This window comes from Peromyscus californicus, unplaced genomic scaffold (genome assembly GCF_007827085.1).
Source record: "Peromyscus californicus insignis strain IS unplaced genomic scaffold, ASM782708v3 Scaffold_22__1_contigs__length_63687245, whole genome shotgun sequence".
Taxonomy (NCBI): domain Eukaryota; kingdom Metazoa; phylum Chordata; class Mammalia; order Rodentia; family Cricetidae; genus Peromyscus; species Peromyscus californicus.
The window spans coordinates 12,398,410-12,420,991 of record NW_026294525.1 but is presented as its reverse complement, the minus strand read 5'-3'; the positions used below and the strand labels follow the sequence as shown (position 1 = coordinate 12,420,991).

General features: G+C 42.6%; 3 protein-coding genes across 6 annotated transcripts in view; 2 read left to right on the top strand and 1 right to left on the bottom strand.

Annotated features, from left to right (window-relative positions):
- The window catches only part of Tiam2 (TIAM Rac1 associated GEF 2), a 111,341-nt gene extending 108,046 nt beyond the window's left edge, over positions 1–3,295 (top strand). For all 4 annotated transcript variants that reach the window (XM_052750911.1, XM_052750914.1, XM_052750912.1 and 1 more), the window contains 2 exons: positions 726–880; positions 2,165–3,295. In XM_052750911.1, coding sequence (XP_052606871.1) covers positions 726–880; positions 2,165–2,769 — 760 coding nt within the window. In that variant the 3' untranslated portion in view covers positions 2,770–3,295. The remainder of the gene's footprint in view (positions 1–725; positions 881–2,164) is intronic.
- The window catches only part of Tfb1m (transcription factor B1, mitochondrial), a 40,951-nt gene continuing 19,152 nt past the window's right edge, over positions 784–22,582 (bottom strand). The window contains exons 5-8 of the mRNA XM_052750919.1: positions 19,390–19,509; positions 5,186–5,313; positions 3,438–3,670; positions 784–896 (exon numbers count right to left, since the gene is read on the bottom strand). Coding sequence (XP_052606879.1) covers positions 877–896; positions 3,438–3,670; positions 5,186–5,313; positions 19,390–19,509 — 501 coding nt within the window. The 3' untranslated portion in view covers positions 784–876. The remainder of the gene's footprint in view (positions 897–3,437; positions 3,671–5,185; positions 5,314–19,389; positions 19,510–22,582) is intronic.
- Cldn20 (claudin 20) lies at positions 5,320–19,381 on the top strand. Its single transcript, XM_052750920.1, has one exon. The coding sequence runs from the start codon at positions 17,359–17,361 to the stop codon at positions 18,016–18,018; it is 660 nt and encodes a 219-aa protein (XP_052606880.1). The 5' UTR covers positions 5,320–17,358; the 3' UTR covers positions 18,019–19,381.

Genomic DNA, 22,582 nt, shown 5'->3' with positions numbered 1-22,582 from the left:
CTCTAAGACTTCACTGTGCCCTCTTTAAAGGGGGGTTTAGGAGCTGGAGAGATGGCTCAGCAGTTAGGATTATTTGCTGCTCTCCCACAGCACCCGTTAGGTAGCTTATAACCACCTGCAATTCTCACTCCATGGGATCTGACTTCTTCTGATCTCATCAGCGCCCCCCAGCACCACACTTACCACATGTGGGATACACATATAGACACACACACACACAAGTGAATCTTTAAAGTGTGTGTGTGTGTGGTGTGTGTGTGTGTGTGTGTGAGAGAGAGAGAGAGAGAGAGAGAGAGAGAGAGAGAGAGAGAGAGAGAGAGAGAGAGGGAGAGAGAGAGATATCGTTAGTGCCCTCCTGAAGTGTGGTATTAGGGCACAACTTCTGCCTAAAAGGAGCAACTGAGAGAGAGAGAGAGAGAGAGAGAGAGAGAGAGAGAGAGAGAGAGAGAGAGAGAGATATCATTAGTGCCCTCCTGAAGTGTGGTATTAGGGCACAACTTCTGCCTAAAAGGAGCAACTGTGGGTCCAGTAGAATATATTGATCAGCTATAGTATAATCGATTCTCACCTCCTTTAAGTCAGAAAAGCCAGGCACACAGTGGTGGGGTAGCTTGCTAGCTTCTGAAGTGCAGGGGAGAGCTGGCTAAGACTGTGTTCCCCAGGAAGGCCCACAATGAAGCAGCATGGACAGTGCCTACTGCATGTTCTTTTTTCTCCTTCCCCAGTGACAGCGAGAGCAAAACTAACATTGTCAAGGTGATCCGCTCCATTCTGAGAGAGAACTTCAGGCGCCACATAAAGTGTGAATTACCGCTGGAGAAGACGTGTAAAGATCGCCTGGTACCTCTTAAGAACCGAGTTCCTGTTTCGGCCAAATTAGGTGAGAATTCCATTAGCTGTTTTAAAGAAGAAAACATGAGGTTGTAATACAGCTATGAGAACCATGGCCCGTGCCCCAGACATCCTTTCCTTAAATACACCTACCTCCAACCCCACATCCCTTCTGTCAGTGGCCATCTTGTTTCTTCCTCTGAGAAGAACAGGAGTTGGGGGGCTTGGCTTCGCCAGGCCTCCAGGTCAAAACTTAATTCGGATCACAAGGCTGAGTGAACGCATTCTCCTGCTATCATTGCCAGCAGGTCATCAGCCAGGATCTGTTGGTCATCTTTCTGCCTACTTTACAAATTTAGTGTTTTCTTTCTTCTTCTACAATGTAAATTGCTTTCTGGTGGTGCTAAGGATGGAATCCAGGACCTTTTTCTCAACACTAGGTTGGCACTCTACCACCAAGCTACATTCCTGAGATCTTTGTTCTTGTTTGTAATCTTACAGGGCACACATTTTCTCCCTCTCACTCCCCTATTTGATCTCTCTAGAGCTTTATTTTTCTGTTCTGTTGTCAAAATCGTCTATAGCCATCAAAACTAATATGGCGCTAATGGATTATAGGAACATTCAAACTAAGAATTCTCTTTGAACAGAAGCAATCTCTCTCTCTCTCTCTCTCACACACACACGATTAAATGTGCACAATGTTAATTCTCTTAAAGTTGGTTATAAATTTCAGCAATGCTCAAGAGAGATGAGAACATTTTGGAGCATCTAGGGAAATAGGGAAGCTAAGCGTAGAGATATGGTATATTTTCAGATTATAAGGTAACTGTAGTAAAAGAATATAACATAAATTTGTATTAGTGATTAACTATTTGACTTATTAGCAAAGTAGCAATTCTAGCCCTTATGATAGTTGGTACTTCATTATTCTATCTATATGGGCGAAGTTCTGGGAATCTTGAGAGTTTCAGGTATGCCTGGGGGTGTCACTCAGTGGGCACAGTGCTTGCCTGGCATTAGCAAACTCTTCATCTCCAGCATGCATAATCTCAGCACTCAGAGGAAGGGGAGGAGGAGCACAAGTTTAGGGCTGTCCTCAGCTCCATAACGAGTTTGAAGCCAGCCTGGGCTACCAGAGACCCAACAACAAAAGCCCTACAGAAATGAGTCAATTCATTGTTTGACATAACTACATGGGTTGGCCACCTAAATGCCCAGACAGATGACTGAATTCACATAAAATCTTCACATGAGTATCAGAACCCCCAAGGCCCTAACCCTACACTGTCAAATCTGTTTCATAAGGAGAAATGTGCTTTTCTCTCTGTAGCTTCATCCAGGTCTTTGAAGGGCCTCAGGACATCCTCCAGCAGCGAGTGGCCCAGTGAGCCCAGCAAGGGCAACTCACTGGACTCGGATGAGTGCAGCCTGAGCAGTGGCACCCAGAGCAGCGGCTGCCCAGTCGCTGAGAACAGGCAAGACTGTAAGAGCGCCATGCTGGAGAAAGACCCTCCTGAGAGCCTGGCGGAGTTTCCAGATGGTCTCATCAAAGAAAGCGACATTCTGAGTGATGAGGACGAGGACTTCCACCAGCCTCTGAAACAGGGCAGCCCGACTAAGGACATTGAACTTCAGTTTCAGAGACTGAGAATCTCTGAGGAACCCGACATGCAGCAGTCTACCACAGGGCCAGGCGAGCAGCCCCGGCTGGTCAGGGGCCACTTTTGCCCCATTAAACGAAAAGCAAACAGCACCAAGAGGGGCAGAGGAACTCTGCTCAAGGCGCAGACTCGTCACCAGTCCCTTGACAGTCACCCTGAAACTGCCAGCCTCGATCTAAATTTGGTTCTGGAGCGGGAATTCAGTGTCCAGAGTTTAACTTCCGTCGTTCACGAGGAGTGTTTTCACGAAGCACAGAGCCATGGCAAATCATAGGGCCTGGGTGGTGGGTCACAGTGCTCGTTAGGTTTGAAACTGCTGGGAAAACAGAAACTGCGGGGAAACCATCTGTGTTTGGGTTTTATGCAGTATGTATCTTCCCACAAAACTTGTTGTAAAGATTTAAGTTATTTTAATTTATTGTGGATCAGAAAACTAGAGATTAAGTTGGTTAGAATCTGTAAATTACTTAGCTTATATCCCTTTTAAGCAGGAATCAAATGATTTAGTCTTGTAATAAAACTGAATTCTAATTATTTTAAGTTATGTGGGAAAAGTAAGATTGGGAAAGTTGTGATTAATAGCTTTTAAAAGGGTCCCTTCTTCAATCCTCTGGGCATTTTCTTTGAGCTGTTAGTTTTTTGCTTTATTTAAAGCACATTTAAGTTATTTTTATGTGGTTTTAGGGGCACAATGTACAGATATTTCATTTTTGAAGGTTGTAATAAATGCTGTTTATACTAAACATGTCGTATCTATGCAGTGTGTATATTATATATATTAAAGGAAAGCTTGGACTGTATCTACTTGATATTTATTTTCTTAAGTAAGAATGGCATGTAGGTCACTGGCGTTTGTCTTTACAGAGTGATGGAGAAATAAGCACGAATGTAGAGGACCCACACTGTGGGTGTGGAGCCCTCAGGGCAGCAGTCAGGACTCACAGCTTCCTGTGCCATCTTCTTTCTCTTGGCCCTTTCTTCTCTTTCGCGTGAGCTCGTCTCTGAAGTTATAAGTAAAGAGCTGTGGGTCTTCATCACACATTCTTCTGTATACATCACACAGGCTCTTAAAATGCATGAGCGAGAGGTGGGTAGGCCGGAGAGTCGGGTCGACGTCTGCCAACTCTAACAGTCTTCCAGTGCTTTCGAGGCGCTGAGCTTCAGGGAATAACATTCTGAAAGGAAAGTGCGTGGGGGAGTGGGCTTTACTTACGAAACTTAAGGAACATCTTTGTATAAACGTCAAAAGGACACACTGATAGATGTCTGAGGCTGTTGGAGCCTCTTGGGTACCCAAGGACTCTAGACTCACTGGAGGCAAGTCCAAGCTAAGATTTGCAAGGTGTATCCACAAAGGGAAAACTCTCTCTCCAAGCTAAAACAAATGGAAAAGTTTTATTATATTGGTTTTGACTCTCTACACCCTGGATGGATTTAAAGTCTTCAAAGCCCCTTACTCCAGGAGTGACTGGTTTTGCGAAGTGCTAAGTTGTCTGTTACTACCTTTAAAACTCAAAGTGTGCATTTTAAATTTCATTTAATTAAAGAGTGAACTTAGATGCCTCAAACTTGCAGAAGTGTGCCTGGACTTTGACCATGGAGCTCATCCAAAGGGTTTGGCAGAGGCTGAATTCTCCTTCTAGGCTGATGATGACACACACTCCCCAACCTTTAAGGTAAGGTGACTTAGATCATAAGTTCAGTTCTAGGATAAAGAGGGTCTGGCAATTTTTTTTTTAACACCTGGGACTACGTTGTAGTATGGTGTGACTAAAACATAAACAATCATCCTTCAAAGTCAATTTTGGTGTTTGGTCCATGTCTGTATAGAGGAAGGTGGACTGAAATGAATAGGGCCATTATTTAGTTGGGGGGTGTTGCTTTGGAAACAGTAGGACTAGGCTCGGCCAATTAACTCCAGGATTTTTGAAAGTAAGATGTACTTCTTGTGATTCTCACCACCTCGAGTTAGAGCTACTATGTATAGATGTAGGAGTTACACTTAAAAATGGCAGGCTGAGAGTCAACACTCATAATAAAACATCCTGAAAGAGGGCTTCACCAGTTGCACTAGTTTCAGGACACACCTGAAATCATTTCGTGCACTAACCCACACTTCCTCCATCCCTACAGAGAACCTAAATGGGTCTGTGTAAGTCTTAGAAAATAAACACTGTGCACTACAAGCTGAACCCTTTTAAGCAGCGATCTTCTAACTATAATTGTGCCTAACTAAACATCTTGAAACCTGCTAGATAAGAAGTATTTGGTGTAGTCGCTGCAGGGCCATGGCTCAGTCTTACTTTTCTGGAAGGCCCACGTGTTTGTGTGGAACAGTGAGCCTGACAGAACAGAAGAGCTCCCGCTGAGTGGAGGCAGAAGACACTGTGACGACGACGACATGGCTGCTGAGAAGGTACGTCTGTTCTCTAGTGTGTCTGAAGGGAGAGACAGCAACTCAGTACAGACTGAGTCCTGCCTGAGCAGCCAGGGCCCTCCTAGCAGCAAGTCAGCAGAAGCTGTGCACTTGGGGGTTTTTAGGTTGTATTTAGGACCAAACCAAACCTGTATGTGGCATCTAAGGTGAACTCAGGACTTTTCCTCAGTGGTGGCTACATGGTGCTCACCACAGGATCTAAACCAAGAGTCATACATGCCTTTTAAGAGTCATACGTAAAAAGGATTCTTACCCAAGCCCTCGGTGACAGTACTTCCTTCGGAACTGGAACACGTTCTGAACAACTTTCTCTACCAGCTTGAATGGCTGCTTGATCTTGGGCTGTATCAAGGGTGTAAAGTGGACCACTCCTACGTCAACCTTCATTGAGAACAAACATATTACCATATGGCAAAAACGTGACTGAAATTTTTTCCCTTAGTCCTGAGGATCAAACCTAGTGCTTCCTGCATACTTGGCAAGCACTCTAGCTCCGAGCTATGTCCCAGGCCTTAAACAACTTATCTTTGGAAATCATAGGAGCATGGGCTCTCTAGCCATTCCCAGGAACTACTTAGTGTGCTTGTATTTTCTCTGGACACATAAGCAGCAAAGTTTTGGACGGCTGCAAAAATCCCATGGGGCTGCAACTATGATGCATACTGGTGTCCACTAGACCTGTGCCGGATGGTCACTTCATTTTAAACTGTGGAATGACAACAGCCTGTGTAAGCCCATCTGCATGACCGTCAAGGCCAGTAGGCAGGCAGTAGTTGACAGTGGGCATTTTAGCTTTTGGAAACATACAATAAGCTGCAGTAGCAGCTTTGACTGTAGGGCTGGGATCCCCCAAGGACCACTTAGTGCTGAACTCTCCAGAAAGGGATGATTAGGACACCAACTATTTTGAGTACAGATGCTGATTACTCAGCTGAACTGAATTCATATGCGGAGTCCATGCAGCAAAGAACTTTCAGTAGCAACTTTACATGCACCAGGAGGCAGAGGCAGGACTGATAGGGAAGACCGAATTTTTAAAATGTCACTGTTGGACAGTGTTTACACCACTACCAGCTGTTGAGACCACTGAATAACCAGAAGACGAACTTTTCAGGCCTATGTGGTAAAAGTTATTTCCAGTCTTTTTCCAAAAATGGACTCCTGAATGAATCATTACTGTAACACAGGAAAAATGCAAAGTAAAGGCGGGGGGCAGTGGATCAGAGCAATCCTGGTGAGCACCCCCCAGAGGCCCGGCAGACGCCACAGAAGGGGAACCCTCTCACTGAATAAAGCCCTGGCCTCGGCCCCTGCTACCTTGCTCCAGAGGCAAAGAAAGCACAACAATTCGGGCAGCCTGGGCAGTGCTGCTGCGTGTCAAAAGAAGGTCTTATTCTCCAGTCCCTTTCCGGCTATCATTCTCTCAGGTTGAACTGTTTTCCAAATTTCTTGTGGCTCCATAAATGGCCAACAACATATGTTTGTGTGTGTGTGTGGGGGGGGCACACACTGGTTTGTTTTTATGTGGAAAGAAAAATAAGGGGCTAAGATGTAAGACCTGGAGAGCAAAGCATGTGGAGATATGCTCAGCCTCAGGTGAAGGGGCTCCCTGGGAACGGCAGTGGTGTCTCCCACAGTCTGTCAGGCCTTGCCACCCAGTGACCCACACCCCCTCCTCTGCTCTCCATACACAAGCATGACCCCTGCAGCTATACCAACTAGACGTAACTGACAGTAGCTCTTTGACCACAGGGTGGTGTGGGTGGACACACAAGACTGTTCTCAACAAAAGTGAAACTGTCCACGGGAGGGCCTTTCTACACCCGGGAAGGGGAAGTAGAAGAGATCTGCTGGGTAAACTGGGGGTGGGGGGTAGGAACTTGAGGGAGCGGGTTGGAGGCAGGACGGAGGAGGAGAGTAATGCAAGAGACACCTTGATGGAGGGGCATTTTGGGCTTAGGGAGAAACCTGGTGCCAGGGAAACGCCCAGGAATCCTCAAGGATGACCTCTGCTAAGACTCCTAGCAGTAGTGGAGAGGGTGCCTGAACTGGTCATCTACTGTAATCAGATTGGTGACTACCCTAATTGTCATCATAGAACCTTCATCCAGTAACTGATGGAAGCAGATGCAGAGATCCACAGCCAAGCACTGGGCTGAGCTCCTGGAGTCTGGCTGAAGAGAGGGAGGAGGGACTTTATAAGTGGGGGGATGGGTTGGGGTGAAGGGGGAATGTCAAGGTCATGATAGGAACACACAGACAGTTGACCTGAGCTCCTGGAAGCTCACGGACTCTGGACCAACAGTTAGGGAGCCTGCACGGGACCAACCTAGGCCCTCTGCATTTGTGTGACAGTTGTAGAACTTGGTCTGTTTGTAAGGCTCCTAGCAGTGAGACCAGGACTGCCTCTGGCGCCTAGCTGACTTTTGGGAACCTGTTCCCCATGATGGATTATCTCGCCCAGTCTTGCAGGTGGAGGAGTTCAATCCTGCCTCAACGTGATGTGCCATGCTTTGTTCAAGCCCATGGAGATGGAGGAGTGAGGAGGAGTGGATGGGGAGGGGGGGGGGAGGAGGAGGGAGGGAAAACTGTGGTCAGTATGTAAAATAAATGAAAAAAAGTTAAATAAAAAATCCACCGAACTCCAGACCTCTTTGAAGATGATTATGGTGAACAGTTATAAACACTAAGTACAGTATTAAATGTTCTTAACATTCTCTCCCTCACCCTCCTTAATAACCTTTTCAACTAAATAACTTCTCAACTGTGTTCTTTAAGTTGCTTTATCAATTCCTCTTGTTAACATACACTTCCTGTATGACTGTCTTCGGCCTGCACAAAACACACCGAGATGCTTTAGAGAGACTCGTAAAGAGGGAGCTGTGGAGACAGACTGGGGCTTCTAGAACGTAGGTACTGCTACGGGCAGAGAAGGAAGGATGGCTCACTTTTAGGGTACTCCTGGAAGGTAGGAACAAGGTTCTTAAGCTGGGAAAGGAGAAGCTCCTAGATTTACCACAGTGACTATCAAAGAACCATCCGACCTCCCACAAACCCTGACGTGCCCGTCGTCGTCACTCATGTTGATTCTCCAGGGCTGGGAAGGTCCTAGAGCACCTTCTGTACTTCACCGATTGTCATTCTGTGAGGCCCTGTACCCTACATTTGTACCCATTGCATCCCGCCTCGCCTCCCTCTACCACCTTCTGCAGCCATCTCTGAGGTTTCTCACCTGATTCTCCCAAACACACAGTCCACTCTAAGAAGTTCTATTGTGGTCTCAGTGTCAAATCACCTTTCAGCAACAAACAAGTCAAAACTCAACAACAAAACAGCATGAGATAAAATGTAGCCTCCATCCAACCTGGAACTATGAAACAGTGTCAGAACACCGAATGAGGTACAAATGCTGCTAAGATCAAAGGCACACATTTGGGAAAGGATGCTCTGGTCTCCTGGCATGTAGCTGCCACGTATAGCAGTATTTGTGGATTTCATAAATTGGCTTCCTCCTTCCTGCTTAACCTCATCCCTTTACAACACAGTTGTGCTTGCTCTATTTAAATGGACTGAAAATGCTACAGAACTGTAACAGCATCCTATGTAAGCTAGCAGACTTCGAGAGTTTGAGTATTATTCTGGTCTCCAGTCAAGTAGCCGTTGTATTACAGCTGAAGGAAAATTCCCATTCACAAACACAATACTACATGGCAGAACTCTAAACTCACTGAGAGCTCAGCCAGCAACTGTCCTGCTTTGGGAGGATCACTCCTGTTCACCGTCTCTGCTCATTCCTGCAAAAGCATTTCTGGAAATTACTGAGTGATGGAGGCCATTTTTCTCTAAAACCACATAGGAAGTGCGGTTGGTGACTATGGTAACAGATATAAAGTGCTTTTTACTTATAATTGAACACTTATTTAATACAACAACCATTCTTTTTTTTCTATTGAATTTCAAATCTATTGAGTTAGAATAAAACAAAATAAGAAAAAAAGAAATAGAGGAAAGAAAAAAGATACTTGATACACTTAAAATACTCCAGCTTCATTGTGGTCCATTGGTATTGTAGCTGGGTGGGACTGATTGCTACCCGCACTTGGAAGTTTCCATAGTACCTTCTAGTACTATGAAAGCTAGTTTTCACAGGGCGGAGGCTTTCAAGTCAGATGCAGCTTGGGTCCTCCAGGTCTTATTTCTGAAGAGCATGGTGTCTTTAGCAATTAACCTTCAACTTCTGAGAAGCAACCAACGGCAATAGCTTTTATTGTTTTAGGTGTCCCTAAGATGCCCCTAAATAACATCTTTTTTTTTTCTTTTTTTCTTTTTCGAGACAGGGTTTCTCCGTATAGTTCTGGAGCCTGTCCTGGATCTCACTCTGTAGACCAGGCTGGCTTCGAACTCACAGAGATCTGCCTGGCTCTGCCTCCCGAGTGCGGGGATTAAAGGCATGCACCACCACTGCCCGGCTAAATAACATCTTGAAAGGGGTTATCATGCCTGATGCTGAGGTTTTTTTCTTAGATGGTCTATGGCTCTTAGGGGGAGCATGATCAAATCAAGTGGGGTAATTTCACTTGAACTATACACTGATGTTCAGCGTGGCGCGATAACCCCAAGGATGCAGTAGTGGCACTGACACGTTGGTAACCCGCAGCTCTCTGCTTGTATGTAAGACCTGTTCAACGGGAGGGAGATCATGACTGGCACTAGAAACCTAGCCAGCTACTGGGGCCAGTGACATCATGGCTGTCAGAGGACCTACTACCACTGCTCTACTAAACCAGCATGGTTCCTACCTACATTCTAGAGATCCTTATACCCACACTAAGTGTAGATCTCACCCTTCATCAGAGAAATTCCCTTCGCAACAAAGACCACTGCAGCAAACCGTAGCTGGTCAATACGTAAAGAACCAGGAATCTTGGGGTTCCCAGCTCCAAATGACATACACATCTGCAACACAACTCCTGCACCTAAGGCTCAGGGAACATCTCAGGAGAGGGGCAGAAATAACGTAAGAGCCAGAGGACCAGAAGATCTGCTGTGAGACTGTGTCTCCTAGGAATGCCAGGAGACACAATAACATGCTTGCTGAAACAAGGCCTGAAGAAGTGTACTTCCAATAGGCATGTTACCATGGTAGGGAAAATGTTATGGCATCCCACCAACAGATCAAGAACTACAGAATGTCAAGAGCAGGGGAAAACTGGTTATCCAATACCAAGTGGTTAGCCCTGAAATTATATACACATAATCAATGCTTACATGGACTGCGCAGCTTGTATTTTTATATTTAGGTGTACTCACGTGCATGTGGGCATACAAGTGCACTCCCATGCGTGCACACACACGGATATGTAACAGTAACAAGGGAAGAGACATGATTTTGAGAGGGAACAAGAATGGAGGGTGTACAGGAGGAATTAGAGGGAGGAAAGAAAAGGGGTAAATGATATAATTTTAGTCAAATAAAGGAAAAAAAAAGCCCCCTGTGGGGAACCAATGAAGTCCTGAGTGAACGTGTGTAATTGACATGAGCACAGCCATGTCAAGGACCCCAGTGCCTCAGGCTCACAAAGATGACAAAGCCTTCCTCTGGGTCACACTCACAGGAGTGGCAAAGCCTTTTTCAGGTCCAAGTAAGAATGCCATCAACAACTGACCTTTAGCTAAAACCAGTGTGTACAGAAACATAATCAGCCACAGCGTCCTCCTCCCACAGCACTTCAACCTGAAACTGCTCCCTACAGAGACCTCTCAGTGAGATTAGCTAACTGCCTCCCCTTACATAATAAACCTGTCTCCTTACTAATGTTAATATAGAGTGGATGCTAAGATGGTATATTTTTTAATAGACTGAAGATGACCTTGACTACATTGTACATATTCATAGTCAATCAGATTTCCTGACCTCATGAACATGCCTTTCCTTGACTCTATTTCCTGCATAGTTCACCTGCTGCCATTTACTTAGCTGGATCTTGTTTCTTCTAGTACAGCAGCCTCCCAGAGCTGACGTATTTAAATCCAAGTGATAGCCAGGGCACCGTGTCACCCACAAACTCCACCAGAAACAAACTTTCTGATAACTTTCAGGGCATTGCTAGTGGCCTTCGAGGTCCTTATGGATACCCCTCATCTTCAGGGATCCTCAGGTTTCCTCTGCTAGAGCTGGGAACTCTGTTGTTCTCTGAGGCTATTATTCCTGGTTATTAGGAGCATGTGATGAGAAGATAAAAGAAAAATCAGAGTGCTTGATATGCTGCTGTTTATAGATGACTTAGGTGACCGATTCCAGAAAGAAAAAGGGGCCAGGGGTATTAGCTGGGTTAGAATCAATAATCAACACAATGCAGTAAAAGAATCTCACAAAAGTTTTTCTTCGATAAATGAAAATAGATGGGACTACTCTGCCCCAAACAGACTTAGAATGAGTTATAACTACTCTGCCCCAAACAGACTTAGAATGAGTTATAAGTGGAGGTTTAGATGTGAAGTGTGAAGTGCCTATAGAGACAGACAGACAGACACACACAGACACACACTTTCTGCAGTAGTGTTGGAGTGCACGTTGCTTCAAAAGCTGTATTGTACTGGGCCTTGTTTCTAGTCCTACAACTTAGTCCTTTATAACCACAGTTAAGCTACTTCACTCTAACTGGGTTTTCTTATCAGCAAAATATAGACTCCTTTTACCTAACAGGCTGTCTGGAAATTAGATGTTACAGTGCCTTAACCAGTGCATAGTCTCAGCAGTTCAGTTCATAAAGAGTAATGATATTAAAGATCCCAAACCAAAGAATTCCAAAATTACTTGAGAAAGTCTAGTCCTGTTTAAAAATGATTAAATTTTTGATCATTCAAAGGCAATTTATAGCTTCACTAATACTTTATATACTGAAAAGCAATGATGAATTTTTCATTCAACAAATACTTATTAGACCTCACTAGGACCCAGGACCACGCCCAGCTCAGGAGCCCTGGTGTGGTCAGGTGGACAGAAAGCCTTCCCCGTGGCAGGGCTACATTGCCACACTGCCGAGCCTCGGAAAAGCAGAAGAGGTTCTGAGCTCCTGTAAAGTCAGAAAACAAAACAGTTTGCTGAATGAATGCATGTTGTGGACAGAAACGAAGATGACATTTAGGATTTGAGCCTTGCCAAGCGGGAGGAAGTGTCATGTCAGCTTTTACATACACAGAGTACATGTGGGGACGGCAAAGGGGACAGTTTTGCAGATCTTTGAATCCGGTCCCGTCAAGTCAGCAGATGGAAACACAACTGGGGAGTTCAGGAAGAAGGCCTTAGCTAAGGGGGGTAATACTGATCTTGAACGGTCTCTGTGGACTTCAAAGACTTCCCTTTAATATCCACATCGGAAGTTGATAATGCGATGCATTACAGTTCTAAATATGCCCCTCCTTAAGCTTCATTCAGCAGGCTGTCAGGACCAAGAGAAGGTCTTTCCATCTACCTCTCATCTGCATGTTAACAGGCCCTGGTAAGGGGTCAAACAAAGCAGGCCCCGAGCGAGGGTGGCGAGGGTGGCGGCCAGGCTGCTTGGGAATCAACAGTAGTAACAGTGCTGTTCCCACTGGTGCCTACAGTCAACTCTACCCCAGCCAGCATCCACAGAGATCATCTGCACACGTCTGCAAGACCAAGTCTTTACTAAAGGGCATCACAGCTGAAGAGAATCCAGACATTAGACTTCTAAGGGAGAAAAACAGTAACTTGCTAAATGCCAAAGTGGGAGAAGATTAAGCAGATTCAACAGAACACTAGGAAAACCCAAACATTCGAAATATGTTTTTCTATTAACTACTTTTAAAGAAACTGCTAACATCTATCATGTCTTAGCATCTGCGTGTTTCTTGTGCTTTTTCTTTGGCTTTTTTTTTTCTTTCCGTTTTGTCCTATGCTGGTTTGTTTTATTTTTATTTTCACGTCTATTTTTTGCAGATGCCGGTTTGTATTCTAGTGAGAGAAAAAGAAAGGGTGTGGATTAGGGTGGGTGGAGAAGTAGGAATAGTCTGGAGGAGTCAGGGGAGGGGAAGCCATAACTGGAATATACTATATGAAGAAAAAAAACTATTTTCAAAAAAGTTTGAAATTTAAAAATCTAATCAAAAGGTTTCTTTCTTTCTGCCCAATGGCCATGTAATTTATAACTTGTAAAATTAAAATTATTAAGGAAAAAAAAAACCTAAAAGGGCCGAGGGAAATGCACCTGTACAAATGCTCATGGCCCTAGCTGTTACCTGCCATGCTTCACTTATCATTTTGTACAATTTCTTCACATTCTCTGCAGTCTAGCTCACATGGGCCTAAGACTCTCAGGGAAGAGAGAATGTGAGACAGAACACACCTATCTGAGGGTTTACAGACCACATTCTACTCAAATATTAACTAAAAATTTTAAAGAAAAATCTCTTCTGAGTGGTTTTTAAAAGTTAACAATTTTTGGAGTCTTCGTTTCACACAAGGCAACAAGCAACAAAATAAAAATTAAAGTGACAGTCTCAACTATCATTTGCAAAGCACACTCCAGTTAACAATATTTCAGACAAGATTCTCTAACTGAGGACATAAAATTGTATCTTCCAACACTGCTAAAAATTCAAAACTAAATTACAACTATGACTAAAACATAATAGGAAAAGAAAAGGCGGCCTTTTGTGAGCACCCAAAGAATCCCTGCTCTGTACACAGCAGCACAAAAGCATCTTCTGCTTTCAGGTTTCAACAAATCCTGTTGCAACAACTCCCTCCCCTCCCCGCCTCTCCTCTCTGAGAGCGAGAACCTGGTATTTATCTTCTAGCACCGTCAGCGGTTCTCACCTCTCATCTCTGAGTAGCCCTTTATTTGCTATTTTCACTCTAACTTGTGGGCACTTCGTGGGCAATGTTCAGATCTCAGAACCAGCCTCCTACATGTGGCTTCTCCCATCAGACACAGAAGACGTCTGGAGTCAACTCCGTGCAGTTAAGACTGTAAGGGCTCCCAGGAAAAGGTATGGAGAGCTTGTAGACTGTTTTGGCAGCTAAGTACAAAACTCAGAGTATTGCTTCATTTGATTTAGAAGTTACATATGTTAAATATTTTTGGTACGAATGAATCTTTTCTGGAAAACTAGCTTTAAATTTTGAAAAAAAAATCGACAGACTTCCTTTTGGCAAGCAGTTCATAAATCGGACACTTCCAGGTTCTGCTCTCCATGTGATTTGTTCTGGAAATGTGAGTGCTCTCCCTAAAGATTCAAGTCTCTCGCTTTGAGAGCATTTCCTCGTCACTGTTGTCATTACTACAATTGCTGAACTAAGTGTGCCTTGATTCTCCACCAGCCTGAAACTGAGGGAATATGCTATATAAACTTATGCCTGTGGCTGGAGAGGAAGATCCTAAGGGCAAGAGAGAATGCCAGTGCATTTGTATACCTGGAGCGGGACAGTGACCTTCATTTAGAGAACATGTTCTTCTTTAACATGAAATCATCTTCTGCAGGACATGAAATCATCTTCTGCAGAAAGCAAGTGTTGCGCTAACTAGATACAACGTCTTAGTATTTACTTGCTTGTTTAGACTGTCTGCAATTTATTGCTGCCAGGACTTGTTAATTATGACAACAACTGACTGCAGGTCTGCAAGACACGGAAGTGTAGAAAACATTGATGGAAAGAAAAGGGCTATAATGGAAAAGCTGGATAGACTGATCAACATATAAAAATTATCCCAGCAAAGCAAAAGCGAAAGCAAACATCAGGATGATCTTAGGCAGTGTTAGCAGTGATCTCAACTGCTGGAAAACTCCTGGGCTGGAAATGGTCTATGAGACAGTCTCATAGACTGACACCTGAACTCGGCAGCTATTGTGAAACTGTATACACACATGTGCTTGAACTCGGCAGCTATTGTAAAACTGTATACACACGTGCTTGAACTCAGCAGCTGTTATAAAACTGTATACACACATGTGCTTGAACTCGGCAGCTATTGTAAAACTGTATACACACGTGCTTGAACTCAGCAGCTATTATAAAACTGTATACACACATGTGCTTGAACTCGGCAGCTATTGTAAAACTGTATACACACATGTGCTTGAACTCAGCAGCTATTATAAAACTGCATACACATGTGCTTGTCCCCCAAACCTCTGCCCTCTTAAGCTTTTATCTTTCTGTTTTGCTTATAGCGAGGAAATGTGGAAAACAGAAGAAGCAAATTGCCAGCAGCAGACTCGTCGTCCTAAGACCACTGAGGTTTGTACACACACTGAGTCATACGAATGTAAAATCCCAGAGGCTCCTCCTCTAAAATCACGGGACTGACAAACAGAGAACTCAATCTGGGCAGAGGGGTCTCTGATGTCCTAGGACAGGCTTGCATCCACGGCAGGTCTGTGCTTCCACAGGCCCAGATTAGCACCACTTCAGGTGTTTAAGAGGAGCCAACATCAGCATCTTGGTGAGAAGGGAAGCCAGACCACTGTCCCAGCCACACCCTCCGCAGGCCTTTGTTTTCCTGGGGAGCACTGCAGTGGTAAACACAGGGTGACAGGAAGGACAGAGACGAGGCAGCCCTGCAGAAGACCGTGGCATGGATGCTTCCACCTCAGTACACTGACTTGACAAAATGATGTTACTCAGGGTCACAGCTGAGGTTTCCTTCAGCTCTAGGATTCTAAGAAAGTTAGGTCAGCCCAAGGAAGGATAAGAAAAAAGCCAAATGTCTCACTTTCTGGAAGAATACTCAAGTCCAGAGAAAGAACATGAAAGCAGGACCACCTCTAGGCTATTTGGTTTGAAGAGGCTCACAGTGCCATTTGTGATGTGCATGTAAAAGTCATAATAGTCACCGTAGTATATCATTAAAAATTACTTCAGAAAGACAAAAAGTAAAAAAAAAAAAAAAAAAAAAAAAAGCCAATATTGCAGCATTCCCGAGAGCATCATGCTGCTCTCAAAGGAGTCCTATCAGATGGAGCACACAATGGTAGAACAGGAATACAAACATGGTATGAAGAAGCTGTTTTGTGTTTTAAAGCCAGCCACAAAGTATAACAAGGGGTGGGGTACCAGTTTACCTACAGCCAACAATGTGGCTATTTCTGGAGTGGAATTTCAAGATTTTCTGTCACTGCTTCTGAATCATTTATGTAACACGAATCTTTTTTAAAAGGTCTTATCAATAAAAACAAACCTGGAGCCAGGTATTGAGGTGAACACTGCAAGATCAGAGAAACAGAACAAGCCACAGCCAACTTCACCTTGCCAAGTTCTCAGCTGATCTTGTTTCCTCAGACTAGAAGCCTCTTGAGTCCTCATTGGAATGGATCTCAGCTGAACTGTGCTGCTAAAAGCTTAAAAAGGCTCTAGTTCCTGGTCCTCATGCCTTATCTTTCTGCTTCCTGCCATCACTTCCTGGGATTAAAGGTGTGTGTCACCATGCCTGGCTGTTTCCAGTGGCTTTGAACTCTGGATCTCTGCCTCCGGAATGCTAGGATTAAAGGCATGTGCTACCACTGCCTAAACCTTTGTTTAATATAGTGGCTGTTCTGTTCTCTGACTCCAGATAAGTTTATTAGGGTACACAATATACTGGGGGACACAATATCACCACATTTAGGGGAGTCAATTTTGCAGTTGAACACTTCTGGATTATAACTGGGAAGGATTCTGGTTGCAAGTAGAAAGGATAGTACCAGGGACATAAGCTAAACAAATGCTAACGTAGGTAAGAACTGCGCAGGACTCTAAATTCCTTCAACAATATCCTGGGTCACACATGGTGTGTGCTGAATGAAGATTTAATTCAAACCATTTTTCAGTTCTTAAGTTTTCCTATATCTATAAATTATTTGGAGACAAATTTAAGCTATTTAATGTTTTTTGGTTATTTTCATTAAAATTAAAGTTATTTAAAGTGATCTACAATGTTAATAAGGTTCTAGATCAGACATCACAGCTACATTTTGAAGTTTCTCAATGATCTAACAAGGTATATGCCCATTTCACAGACATTTTGAGCATACTTAGGGTCTTATGTGGATAGCTCTACATATGCCATGAATCCAGCCAGCACTGGTTATGATGCTAAACTCAGTAGAATGCTATTCCGCAGGCCTACTTAGGAACCTTTCTGAGATGGCAGCATCCTCATTCACTGTGTGTATGCCTGTGTGTACGTGTGTGTGTGTGTGTGTGTGTATACATGCATCATAGAGACAAGGGTGCTATTCAGGTGTTCTGGCTCCTGTGGGGAGCCTTCGATTACTTATTCTTTTCCTCCCCCAATTCTGCTTCTGCTTTTTCCCTAGCTTTTGTTACCTGGTTCTCAACTGCACAGACCAGCTACTGACCTGACCACGCACCACAATTAACCATTGGGATCTCCTAGGAGAACAGAAGTGAAGAGTAAGAGCATGGCCTCGGCAGGTCTCCAGCTCCTTGCTTTCGTCCTGGCCCTGTCTGGGGTCTCGGGGGTCCTCACCGCCACTCTGCTGCCCACCTGGAAGGTTACCGCAGCTCTAGGCTCCAGCATTGTAACTGCGATTGTACAGGTGCACGGGCTGTGGATGGACTGTACATGGTACAGCACTGGGATGTTCAGCTGCTCTCTGAAATACTCCATCCTGTCTCTACCCATCCATGTGCAGACCGCCAGGGCCACCATGGTCCTGGCCTGCGTTCTGTCTGCTCTGGGGATTTGTACTTCGGTAGTAGGAATGAAATGCACTCACTTAGGAGGGGACACACACACCAAGAGTCAAATTGCTTTTGCTGGAGGAATCTGCTTCATGACTGCAGGGATCTCTGGCTTAATCCCAACAGTGTGGTACACCAAGGAGATCGTAGAAAACTTTCTAGATCGGACCGTTCCAAAAAGCAACAAATATGAACCTGGAGGAGCCGTCTACATCGGGTTCATTTCGGCGATGCTACTACTTATCTCTGGTGTTATTTTCTGCATTTCTTATATAAAAAAGAACCCGAAACCATGGATCTACCCTCCCAAGCCAGAACATACCTCTACCTGGCAGCCAGAGAAGAGGTTAGCTTACAACCTGAAGAATTACGTGTAAAGAGCTGTGCAATGAACATGCAGTGAGGCTTCCGGGACCTGCTAAAACTTTATCAGAATGAAGAAAACAAAACAAAACACTCTTATGCTTAGCTTCCTTTACAAAGAGTACAAAATATCAAAAAAATTGTGAGGTACTTTAAAATGCCAACAAACTACTGTCTACAATTATATCTGTCTTGAATTTCTTTATTTTCCTATTATTGCATTCATGTTTTATTTAAAAGTATATAATTGAAAGAGGCCTGACTATATTAATAAGGTGATGGGTGACAGCATTTATTTATTTTTAAAGATATATTTTAGAATAGTTTTTTGTAGTTATGAAGTATAAAAAGTACCTTCTCTTGGTGTTGATCAAGAATATTGCCTATTTTGCCCTCTGGTGGGCAATGCCTGAGTAGTCTGCATCTGTTTTAAAGCCACAGGATGTGGAGAACACAGCACCAGAACGCACGCAGATGTTGCCACCCCAAGCCCCAGCTTCCACTCTAATTTTTATGTGTGTTATGGTATTATAATATATGCAAACTAAACTTAGGTAGAATGAATGAACTGGTAGACGCTACTGCAGCACACAAAAGCCAATGTAAGCACAAACTAAAATATGGCACTTTTGAAGTACAGCCAACTGATAAGAGCTCCGCTTGCTTTAAATTACCCAAGGCCTGCTCTTTCTTCTGCACCCAGAAAACAGATAAGTTCATTTCTCCAATTGCTTAGATTTACCCCATCCTAATGAATCTCACAGTTAGCACTCTTTGACTCAGTTACTTTTTTTTCCCTTTGAGACAGGGTATTAGATAAGTCACACTGCTTCCTGTGTGCTTAGAGACATGTTCTACTACGCTCAGCTTAGTCACTTTTAAGTTGTACTTTTCCCTCCAATTTTATTCAAGTTAACAAAAACACTGTTGTTCTCTTATAAATGAGCATCTTTGGTTAACAGAAGTAAAATAACTTTTAAAGTATAAAGAATATTTTTAGAATGCTTATAAATTATGACATGTAATTAAAATATTCTAACAAAAATTTGAACTTTTCATAGGTGCAAAGAAACACTGTAGTTTTCTAGTAATCTCCTTGCTAATTTATGCTAAACTGATTGCTTATAATACAACTGCTAAAGGAAGAAGACTGCATTAATGACTGAGGAAGTGGAAAGATGTTTATGTGAATAAATAATCTGCACTTGTGTAAACAAAAAAGACAAAAATACTTCAATTCACTTACTTAGTAGACCTTCATGCTCTGCAACAGTCATGTGGTAATAGAACAGTTGCAGGTAAGTTTGAGGTCTGAGAGATCATGTCCTATGAGGTATCTTCAGTGGAACATACAACAATTCACACTCATATACGTAAACACTCACCTCTGGTTTGGGAACAAAGGCTTTTCCAGGAATTGTAAAGAGGTGCTCAACATTGCAGAGGTACTGGGCCATAATGGAAAGGCGACTGCGCTGCTGGCTTCCTGTAGTGGCTACAAGTCTCTGCAGAAGGCCAAAAGTAAGGTTTAGCAAACAGTTAATCCCATCATTCGACTCTCATTTTTAAAGACAAATTATATATGTATTATCTCACACATACACACACACACACACTCTCTCTTCCATGCTATTTGACATAAACCATGTAGAGTTAGGGAACAAACATCATTAGCTGAGATATGCTGTAGAAATGTCAGTTATATCATGTATAAGCACTGAAAAAAAATCACATAAACAAATTTCTCTACTAGTGACTGTTGGAGATTTTCAAGCTACTGTTATATTCTACAACAGAAAGTCAGATGTAAAACAAACATTTTATAAAGAAATTAGAAATAAAGAGGAACTATAAAGGTGGTTTTAGAAGTACTTCCTTCAGTTTAATAAACCCTTGAAGATTCAAGAACCTTTGAAATACAGATGGTTCTTGACAAATAATTTATGCAAAAATTAGAACTTTTCCTTTTAACCACACACTCATTTTTGAATTGAACTAAGCATGTAACAAATTGATAAATAAAATGCAATTTGCATGAAAATCCCAACCAGATTTTTAAAAAGAACTTCAATTTCATATATAACATATATAAAATTAAACTTCAGATAAAAATTATATAGTATCAAGAATGGTTAAGACACTCCTGAATAATATCAACAATGCTCATGGGAGACTTACCCTACCTGATATCAAAATTAAGGCAGTACTGCTACAAACACAAACAGACCATTAGGACAAAAGACTTAGACACAGACCTAAGCATGTGTGGGTATCTGATACATGAGAGATGTAATTCTCCTAACAAAAGATAAGGACAGACCATTCATTAAATGGTATAGGTGGAATTAAGCATTTACAGGAGAAAAGAAAATTTAATTCAATTAATGATAAATGAAAAAACAAAAGTTAAGTCTTTTTCAAGTAATATCTATGACCCTAAAGTGGAGAAGAATGTCCTAAAAATTGCAAAAACAGAAGCTATGAAAGATGGATAATTTTCTGTTAAAATTTTCTATCAAACACTATCAAGACACATCCCAGATTAAGAATATACTTAGAGGGCCAAAGCATTAGTGTTCACAATACGAGAGATGCCTACACACTAGGCATTAACAAACAGAAGATAAACAACAACCAGAAGATATGACAAGGCAAATCATGGCAGATCAAAGAAATGAATTATAACCATTACCTAAGTTATACTTATAAAAAAGCAGAGATGTGCAAATTAAAACCACAATAATCCATAATTTTACACTCAAAAGGAATACTATAAAAAACTAGTCAAGGATGGAAAGAATTAGAAGCTACAGGGATTCTGTGCATGGCAGTGAGCGTGGAAAAGGCAGAAACTGGTATATAAGGCTGGGTGGTGGTGGTGCACACCTTTAATCCCAGCACTCGGGAGGCAGAGCCAGGGCCAGCCTGGTCTATAGAACGAGATCCAAAACAGGCACCAAAACTACAGAGAAACCCTGTTTTGAAAAACTTTAAAAAAAAAAAAACCAAAATAGTATATAAGTATGCTGGACAATAAGTTATCAATAAAAGCTTAAGTTTTACAGCATATTACTCACACAAAAGAAGATACAGTCCACTGTGGCATTATACACATTATTCAAGAAATGGGAAATTATAATTTCACCAATAGGTAAATAGCTAATAATTTTGCCACTGAATATGAAATAACTGTTAAAATGAGTAACAGGGATTACTGGCATAGGCTACATTCCCCGATAGAGTATAAATTTTTTTAAAGTGGCAAAAACAAGTATGATAATCTTAGGATTTCTGTGTGTGACTACATATACACCTTCAATACAGATAGGTAATATGTGAGAATAGCAACTACCACGTTTAACAGAGTTCAAAATGAAGGAAAGAGGGCCTCAAACATATAAATATAGCATTTGATATTTTGGTAAAGATCGTGGAAAACATGATAAAATTGGGTAAGACTGAGAGTAGTAGACTCAAAGATCACTCATCTTTCTAAAATGTGCCGTGTTTCTGTGTTCTTGAGCTTTGGGGACGTCCCAAAACTCTAGTGAGTGGTTTAGGATCAAGGTCACAAACACTAGTGGAAGCACCCGACGCCAGGACACGCAGGACGTCCACGCTAGGCCATCGTCGGTGCTTCCGGAGCAGGTGCTCTTGGATTGTCTCCCTATTTCACTGACATCAACTAATCTAACAGCTCTTTCCATTGCTGCTTCCAACCTGTCCTGGGCATGAAAAAAGTACAGAATTTGGCTGTTTAGAACTTTACCTAAAGTAAGACTAAAACATAAAACAGACTTTGGGGTGCTGGAAAGATGGTTCAGTGGTTAAAAGCACTTGCTGCTCTTATAGAGGACCCCGGTTTGATTCCAGCATCCAGCTGACAACCACCTGTAACTCCAGTATCAAGAGATTCAGTGGGGGCCTGGGCACTAGGCATGAATGTGGTACATGTACATATATTCAGGCAAAACATTTATACATGTAAAATAACATTGCTCCTCAGAGTAATATAAAAGCAAGAGATGTATATATTCTTAAATAAATCCTACGACCTTGGTCCCCTAAGTGCCTGGATTACAGCACGATCCACTGTGCCCAGTGATAAAAGCGGATCTTTAAAACTAAAATCCAGTAAGAATATAACCATGAGGGCTGGAGAGATAGCTCAGAGGTTAAGAGAACTGGTTGCTCTTCCAGAGGTCCTGAGTTCAATTCCCAGCAACCACATGGTGGCTCACAACCATCTATAATGAGATCTGGTGCTCTCTTCTGGTGTAGAGACAGAACACTGTATACATAATAAATCTTTAAAACAAAAATCTAACTTAATAAAAAAAAGAATATAACCATGAAATTTAAAAATTAACCCAAAGAATTGGCTATCATGGATTTCCTTCCTAAGGCACAGCTAATACGTTACTTTACATTTAGAAGATGTGTTTCTAATGATGAATTCAAAGAATTTAAAAATCACTTTAAAAAGTAAACCTGAAAAGGGTGGAATTATTCTAATTAGACTTCAAGCACAGTTAAATATATTTCACTCTGAGCATGAAGCACTTTGTACAGCCAGAG

Bases quoted from the DNA above. Each gene is read 5' to 3' on its own strand.
- Cldn20 (XM_052750920.1), top strand. From the start codon at position 17,359: ATGGCCTCGGCAGGTCTCCAGCTCCTTGCTTTCGTCCTGGCCCTGTCT.